Source organism: Musca autumnalis, unplaced genomic scaffold, assembly GCF_047663935.1.
Source record: "Musca autumnalis isolate F117 unplaced genomic scaffold, ASM4766393v1 scaffold_4, whole genome shotgun sequence".
NCBI lineage: Eukaryota > Metazoa > Arthropoda > Insecta > Diptera > Muscidae > Musca > Musca autumnalis.
Genome location: NW_027411977.1, coordinates 183,439,651 through 183,448,616, shown reverse-complemented (window position 1 = coordinate 183,448,616; position 8,966 = coordinate 183,439,651). Strand labels below are relative to the sequence as shown.

General features: G+C 38.9%; 1 protein-coding gene across 1 annotated transcript; it reads right to left on the bottom strand.

Moving 5' to 3' along the window:
- Positions 1 to 1,128: 1,128 nt before the first annotated feature.
- On the bottom strand, positions 1,129 to 8,549 carry Brr2 (U5 small nuclear ribonucleoprotein l(3)72Ab). Its single transcript, XM_073982504.1, has 8 exons — positions 8,293 to 8,549; positions 7,715 to 8,172; positions 7,419 to 7,653; positions 2,605 to 7,351; positions 2,365 to 2,539; positions 1,847 to 2,129; positions 1,547 to 1,789; positions 1,129 to 1,478 (listed from the first exon to the last, which is right to left on the bottom strand). Exons 1-8 carry the CDS (start codon positions 8,335 to 8,337, stop codon positions 1,236 to 1,238), a joined length of 6,429 nt encoding a protein of 2,142 aa, XP_073838605.1. The 5' UTR covers positions 8,338 to 8,549; the 3' UTR covers positions 1,129 to 1,235.
- Positions 8,550 to 8,966: the final 417 nt, after the last annotated feature.

Below are 8,966 nucleotides of genomic sequence, written 5' to 3'. Positions count from 1 at the left end.
GATACACAAAATTAATTAATCATGCAAATAATCAACAATTGTTAAGAAAATTTTTTTTTCTTTCAATTTTACTTCTTTCTTCTTCGAAACTATTCACTGCAACTGAAAATAACTGGTTGCGAAAGCTTATTGCTATTAGCTATTTCCATTCAAAATTCGAGAAAAAATTGCCATACTTAATCGTTTCTATGACATCTTTCTTAAGTATTTCGGATGTTCGTCCGACTTTTTATTCATGTAAAATGTTTAATTAAATTATCGTTATTTTTACATTTTTGTACAGCAGAGGCACTCTAAAAGAAGAAAACAAAAAGATTGGTGGTATTTTGCTTTAAAAATCCTTAAATACCACAAATATATAGTGCATTTAGGTGTACGAATACGAACCTTGCCACCCACACAGGCGCCATCTATACCTAAATGACGGAATAAATTAAAAATTTATTTTCTTATTTTTAAATATTTCTTCGTTGTAGTAATCCCCATCAATTGTATCATATTTGCATATAAAATATGGAATTAATAACGATTTTATTCATTTTTGAAGTTTGTACAATATATAAGTACATGAAATAAATTGCTCTGTTCCAGAACCTGCAAGAAGCTACTATTTTTTACTACGATGACATTTTTTCCTTTATGTTATCGTAAAAAATAGTAGATTCTTGCAGTACTGGAACAGAGCAAATAATAAATGGTCTATTCCAGTAATTTTACTATTTTTTCGATAACATAAAGGAAAAAATGTTATCGTAGTAAAAAGTAGTAGCTTCTTGCAGGTTCTGGAACAGAGCAAATAACAACAATAATCGATTTTTTTCGATAAATATTTATTGTAAAAAAAATTCAATTCACCGTGCGGCAAAACCAAACCAAAAATACACCCTTTCAACACAAGAAGCGCCATCTATTGTTTTTCAGTTGTCACCTCATTATCTATGGTGTATGTCTATGATATAAGCAGAGAATACAGGGCGACTTTTAGGCACAACGAAATAACATTCAATTTGGAAACTTTAGCGTCACCCCATGTATCCAGATAAGACAGATTTTTTAAAACTTAATTAGATAACTAAAATAAAAATATTGGCTGCAATTTAATATTGTAAAATAAGTTAATAAAATTAATTTGTTTATATTTATTTTCTTTATTATGCAGAAATTGCTACAAAAAAGAACATCAAATGTTATATTTACTCCTCCCAAAGAACTATACACTACTAAAAACCTTAAATTTAATCCGATTCGCTTTCACTTTCCGATTGGAAATCGCCAACATCAATGGCAAATTTGTATTCTTGATCGCAGCCCAAATATGAGTCACTCATATAGTATAATGTGTATTCATGACGACCGGGGCTGGGTGCAACAAAATCAAGTTTAACTTTAGCCTTTTGTTGCAATGTAAGACGTTTGATTGATAGCAAGGAATTTGTCTTTGGATCACCAATAACGACCCACCAACCTTCTTCGCGTTTCTAAAAATAAAAGATAACAATTTGATTAATAAAAGCTGTTGTTTAAAACATGGAATGCAATAATTTACCTGAGGGAAGAAGGGAGCAATAACAGGGCCGGTTACTTCATCTTCTCTCTCCAATTGCACCACAACATTAACCGTTGAGCCGGAGTTAATGTGTTCCTTATCCACAACCTCGAAATTCATTTCAATGTTTGGATAACGATTACAGAATCGAGCCACATCTGCCATTTGGGCATCGCTCAATTGCAAAAGACGTGAACGATCTTCATCTTCCAGTTCCATAATGTCGAAAACTGTTTCGATTTTCTGAAAAGAAACACGATTTAATTTCATTACGATCATTTCACGGTGGGACAAACTTACATTTTCTGTGCATCGTTTGATAATGTCAGCATTGAAGTGCGGCAATTGTTTGAGATAAGAATCTTTACTCCACATGGCTTGTGTTACCATTTGGGCCAATTCCATAGCAGCCACGGCAGGTGAAAGCCAACCATTTGAACTGAGCACATCTACACAGGCCTGGATTAAACGCACAGCCTTTCCTAAAATTAGTTCAGTATCTCCCTGTAACTCGGGCCCCAGTTGAAGACGACAAAGATGAGCCTGCAGCAATAGATTGGTCTTTATGTGGGGATCATTGAATCTACAAAAGAAAAGTAAACTATTTATTAACAAATCTAAATCAAATGTAAGACCTAGTTCGGACGAGCCAATGATGTCATATGTACCCAGACAAAGAGACGTAATAACACTGCCTGAACGCAGAAGGTGAATGACGTAAGGAAAACGACAAATATGACATACATTAGCGTTTGGATGAAAAATTACAGCACATATGACTTAGATGGCTCGTGTGAACTATGCCTAAACTGGCTTACTTGGGAGCTGTTTCATTGGGTCCAGTCAATTTGTTTGGTAAGCGCTGGGACAATGTGCGCAGTATATTCTCTTCGTGGTGTCTTACAACAATATCTTCATATTCAGCGGCCGAAGATATGATCTCCAAAAGACCTCTGACCTTTGTCTTGCTGTTTAGAGATAAACTGAAAAGTTCTGCAAAAAAAATAACAATTTAGCACATCATATCGCAAACCTCCTTGTATTTTTCTAACACTTACCTATTGTCGAATAGTTGATATAGTAGTAGGCAGCAATCATGCCCAAATTCAATGGCAAAGTGTCCATATCATCCTCAATGCTAATACATTTCGATTGTTCCAAATCGGACAATGTGTTCTCCACCAATTCCGATAGATGATCGGACAAATGACGATGTGTTACTCCCTGCAAATTGTAGTAGTTGGGATTTTGTGTAAGACGTCTATAGAGGAAGGTCCAGGTTAAGTAATCCACTGCATCCTGTTTATTCTCAATTGTTTTGGTAACCACCTCGGCATTAAAGTGATCATGCAAACGATGATCCAAATGACTTTCAATGGGCAATGGCTCATTGAGCAGTTTTTTAAAGAAATCCTTTTTCGATGATTGACACATGAGCACACATTTAGCATCGGCATCTTCAATTGGCCTATTGGCCCGACCAATCATTTGCAAAACATCGGTTATGGGATAATCCTCATAGGAGTGATTTTTACCATTGTAATATTGGGTATCCATGATTATGACCAAATGCGCCGATATACTCATACCCCAGCATAGATCTTTGGCAACAACGGCCACCTGGACAGCTCCAGAGTCAAAAAGTTGTTCCACCAAACGATGATCTGAAGCTGTTAGACCTTCATGAAGATAAGCCACACCTTGCGACAATGTTTCCTTTAGGGTTTTGTCGGTCATACGATCCAAGAAGGGTTTTATATCTTCCTCCTCGGCATGGAAGAAGCGATTTGGTTGCAAGTCCGAAGCACTGTATGTTAGAATATCAATGGCTGTTAGACGAGCCTGTTTGCGTGAAGATACAAAAACCAAAACTGGTTTATGGGGACTGTATTTCAAAATCGCATTATACACCGGTTTGGACATTGATGCAATCCTGGTGGCATTGTGGGTAATATTAAAACCCTGGATATGCAATTCCAGTGGTATGGGACGCACACTTGGATGGAAATTAAAAGTGGCATTGGTATTACAACCCAACCACTGGGCCACATCTCTGGCATCCGCCAACGAGGAGGATAAAGCCACAATACGAATTTGCTTTTCAATTTGTGATGAAATATAACGCATTCTTGAGCAGACCACCTCCAAAACAGGACCATCTTCACCACCCACCAATTGCAGTTCATCAACAATGAACAGCTGTATGTTTTGTACATTTTTACGCTGCTTCCACCTACGCGACAGTACATCCCATTTATCTGCTGTGGTAATGATCAACTGGCCCTTGGCTAATAGCTTCAAATCAGTACCAGTTTCTCCTGTCAGTTTTACCACCTTCAAACCCAAGTTTGCAAATTTTGTATGCCAATCGGCAAACACTAAATCTGCCAAATCTTCCTTGGACACCAAATAGACACAACGACCATCAGCTTGCTGGGAAAACAAACGCATAATGGCAAATTCAGCAATGGTCATTTTACCCGATCCAGTGGGAGCTCCAACAAAGACATTATCATCACTATTATAGACCGCATTGAAAACTTGTGTCTGTATGGGATTGAATTGGGGATATTTTTCACGATAGAATTCTTCAAATTTGGGATTACGTAAAGCCGAAATAGGTAATGGTTGCAGATCCAAAAGTTCCGTGGGTGGCATATTCTTCTCGGGCAATATCAAATGCCTAAAGGACACCGGCAATTGTGTCTCTGAACCAATCCAACGATCCGATACAATTCTCAAAAAGTACTGCGGTGGCAGAGGTTCGAAAACGGGTACAAAGAATTTCAATTGATGTTCGTCTTGACAATATTTCTCTTTGAGCAGGAAGAATTCATGATGTAGAATTATTTCCGAATCAACATCCTCTACCAAAATCCAAAAACCCTCCGACATGCCATGGACCTTTTCATCCCACTGAAAATCTGGGGTTATTGTTAGTTCCACTCTCAGTGTGGAGCGTGTGATGGGTTGTATGTGGGTAGATAACTCCAGTTTGGGGAATTGATGAACAAACTTGTGTATGGTCTTACCCAGTTTTGGCACCCTTATCAATTCACCGATTTCATGAGGTTCCAAATCGTATAAACGCTCCCAAGGGAAATTTTTCTTCTCCAATTTTTTGGCAATTTCGTCGGGCATTTTCTTAAATTGCCTCAATGGAGTCATCGACTGCCACATTCTGCGATCAATCATTTTACACAAGGTCAAAGTCTTGTCGGCCAACTGAGCCCATCCTCGATGCAAGACAATTTCAAATATGGCCCTCATAAGACGTGAAGCTGATTGGGTAATAAACACCATATCCGACATTAGGGCAAAACCTTCCAATTTCAGTTGCGAGATATAAGCCTGTAGCAATACATTAACCTTGGCGCTATGCTCCTCCATGGATTCCTTAATGGGTATGGGAACACGTTCCATCAGCTTTTGCAACTCCAACTTTTCCTCCTCTCTTACAGCGATATGTTTAAATTCCGAAGACAAAGAAAACACACGGAATAATTCAATCTCCGATAGGGTTTGTTTCAGCAACTGGTTATAGGTCATCATGGTTTCATGGGTACAGTAATAATGTGAAGCAATTCTTCCCAGAGCAGTAACTTGGAATTGACCAGATTTTCGATCATATTTAACCAAACCACTGCGATCCAAATGCAAAGCCGCTGTGTGTATCAAATCAGCACGCCTCTGCTCCAACAAGGGATCATCTTTTAAGGCGTCATGACCAATACCATATAGGATAGGGTTTCGCAGCATGCGTATGTAGAGATATGTATAACCCAACCAATTGACAGCATCCTTGACATTTTGCACAGTACCCAAGACAATTTCAGCATTTAACATATCCGGCAATTTCGAAACAAATTGTGACTCAATTGGCAATTGTTGATTCAGCAGGGACAAATAGAACTGCAGCTCACTATGATTGGTAATCAAAATACCCTCACCTTTTGTATCGTATTGTGGACGACCGGCACGACCCAACATCTGCAATACATCCAAGGCTGACAACTCAACCCATCTTCCCTTTTCGGGATTATACACTTGGGTACCTTTAATGATAACTGTGTGAGCGGGCAAATTGACACCCCAAGCCAATGTGGCAGTGGAAACCAACACTTGTATATGACGATCGGCAAACAAATCTTCCACCAATGTACGATCCACTCTAGACATACCAGCATGATGTATGGCAAATCCGTAGGGTAGCAATTCCTTGAGTTCAGTATTTTTAACTTGTTCTGCTTCAGTTCTCAATACCTCCATACTGGCAGATCCTTCCCTTAAGAAGCTGCCCAAGGTATCCTTTTCCAAACACATATCTCTTACGGCCCGAGCCGTTTTTCCAGTTTCTTTACGCGAATGGACAAACACCAACACTTGGTTACGTCCCGCATGTTCCATTGTCTTTTCATAGACGATTTCATTCATAACTTGGAATCGTTTTAATGCCTTCTTCTCCGTAACACCAATATACTGCTGTTCCAATGCTACTGGACGATAGCTGTTATCGAAATAGAAAAGTCCTTTATCAGGTTTAACACGCAAAAATGTTGACACATCCTGATAATTAGGCAGTGTAGCAGACAAACCCACCAAACGTACATCCTCCTGGGTCACTTCAATATTGCGTATAGTACGAGCCACCAATGCCTCCAATACTGGTCCACGTTCATCATGCAACAAGTGGATTTCATCAATAATTACCAAACGGACCAGAGACGTGAATGTCTTTTCGCCACCCTTTCGTGTAATAATATCCCACTTTTCAGGTGTACAAACAATAACTTGGGTTGCGGCAATTTGTTCTCTTGTCAATTGATGATCTCCAGTTAATTCCGATACAGTTAAATTGTATGATGCCAAACGTCGACCAAAATTACCGACCATTTCTTGTACCAAAGATTTCATGGGGGCCACATAAATAATTTTGAAATCATCAGCATTGATCGTACCATCTTCATTAATGTGTTTACCAATTTCTCGCATCATACACAACAAAGCCACATTGGTTTTACCCGCACCTGTGGGAGCACAAAGCAACATATTTTCGTCTGATTCCAAAGCAGCTTTCCACAAACGTGACTGGATACGATTGAGAGACTTGAAACCATCAAAGACGGGTTGTACGTATTTCGGCAACTTATCAATGGGCTGCAATTCTTCCTTATCTTCAAAGGGAACCTGTTTCAATGCAGGAACATGCACTTCCTCATAGCCTTTGCGTTGTTTACGGAAAGAACCATCAGGCAATTGACAACGTTTATTGGCCATAAAATGTGAGCCCTGCGTAAAGGCCAACTCTTCCAATTCCAAAACTTGTCTTTGGCCAGCAACCTGTCCAGCTGTACCCTGACCGCCATCATCCATTTGTGATTTATCCATTTTACTCGTTCTCGCATTGTTGCCATAGCCATCCTCATCTTCTGTTTTACCAGTGTCTAATTGTACCAAAATCTTCGCCAACTTTGGATCATTGCGCATTTTTTCACGTATACGTTGCCTTTCACTGTCAGTTTGAGCAGAGGCTAGCATGGTGCAGTACAATATCATTTGGCGATTAAGTTTCAACTGTTTTATGAAATCAAAACAGTCATAACCCAATAGCAAGACTAGTTGATTTTCACAATCTCTTTCATCAGCAGCATCCTTAAGAATACGCAAGACATCGGCTGACTTGCTTTGCGAAACCATAGCATCTTTATAATATTTACTTAAGCAGCGTTGAAGCCAATAAGCGTCGATATCAAGAGGATGTAAGCCTCGCTCCTTTTTTACATTCACAGATTCTTCGGCCAGCAGCTGAAATAAAGAGAAAGCACAAATTAGAACCTATTACAAAACATTAACTCGCACAATATATTCTTACATTTTCTGCATGCAAGGTGTGATCAATTTTCGCCTCTTCTCCCTCCTCCTGGCCATCTTCGTCACGAATTTCTCCATACATATCGTTGTCACTTTCCTCTTCGGATTCTTCGAATTGTACATTGATACCATATGTCTCATCAATTTGTTCTTCATTGATGTTGGCCGTCAAAGCATTGACAGCATCAGAGCCAAAATCTGTTATCTTTTTGCCCAAGTTTACGAGCAGAGCGAACCTAAAAAATAAGTGCTCCATTAATATCCATGTGGTAGGCAAAAGCTTCCTTTCCAACTTACCTTTCTTCTGTAACGGAACCCAACAGCCCGTCAATTTCCTTCTTACGTTCTCTATCTTTCAGTTTATCATTTTTTAATACAGCCAAAATTTCATCGGCTGCACCACAAAGTATATCGCGGGGCTGATCTCCCAGAGCTTCCTGAATGAAACTCAACAGCACTTCATATGTTTGTCGTGTTTCTTGAGTCTTTGGCCGATAAACAATACCAACCATTTCATCAATACCCTCCGACAATAGAGTTGCGCCTTTCATGCGCTCAAAATCATATTGTGCTTCATCGCGCTTTTGTCTTTTAGCCTTGCGCTCTTCTGTCTTCTCGGGCTTGGAACGTTGATAGCGATCGCCCATACGAGTTCCTTCCAATTTGCCCACCAATGACACAACTTCTCCGGTTGCCTCATCACGACGAGGTCGTTCAATTAAACGTACATCAGCTTGCAATACCAAATTTGAATTCTAAACGAAAATAAAGGTGGGAATATATGTAAGTGAAATAAATAACAACAATGCAAACGTTTATTGGGGAAACCACGCTAATGCGACAACATGAGTTTCTCCAAAAGGTTTTATACATACCGCTTTGTATTCATATTGCAGCTGTCGTGCCGCAGCATCAGCCATGATTGTTTGTGTATATTATTATAATTTTATACAAAATAATTAAACTTTTATAATCAATTTTAATGCTTTATCGTGTTTTAAAATATTTTTCCGATAATACACACAAAATAATAACGCCGCAAACACGAATGGCGTGTAAGGGAGAAACAATAAAAATGCTTCTTCTTAGACAAATGAAACTCACTTGCTATGATAACAATTAACAAACAGCTGAGAGTAGGGTTGCCCATTCCTATTAATATTGCATTATGTTGTGTAGAGTTGTTAAAATCTAGTTCATTTGAACGACGTAGTTCACTATATAGTACATAAGCTGCCTCGCCTGCTTTCCTGCTTCATTTCTGACATAATAAAAATAAATGAATAAAGAATAAAAGGACAACCTAGTTTGAAAGTGGCTCGACCTTCTTTATTCTTTTATCAGAAGAAAGCAAGGCAAGCATACGAGGCAGCTTTTGTACCCAGGCCTTAACAGATTCCGATTGTGCTCAGATTTTGGCAAACTTAAGCTGAAAACACATCCAACGTTTGGGTAAAGTTTTGTGTCGTTTTGGCCGTTTTTACGCTGTTGGGCATGATGCCGAAAAATTGAAATTCATTTGAAATATATGCCGGCAAACAGATCAACG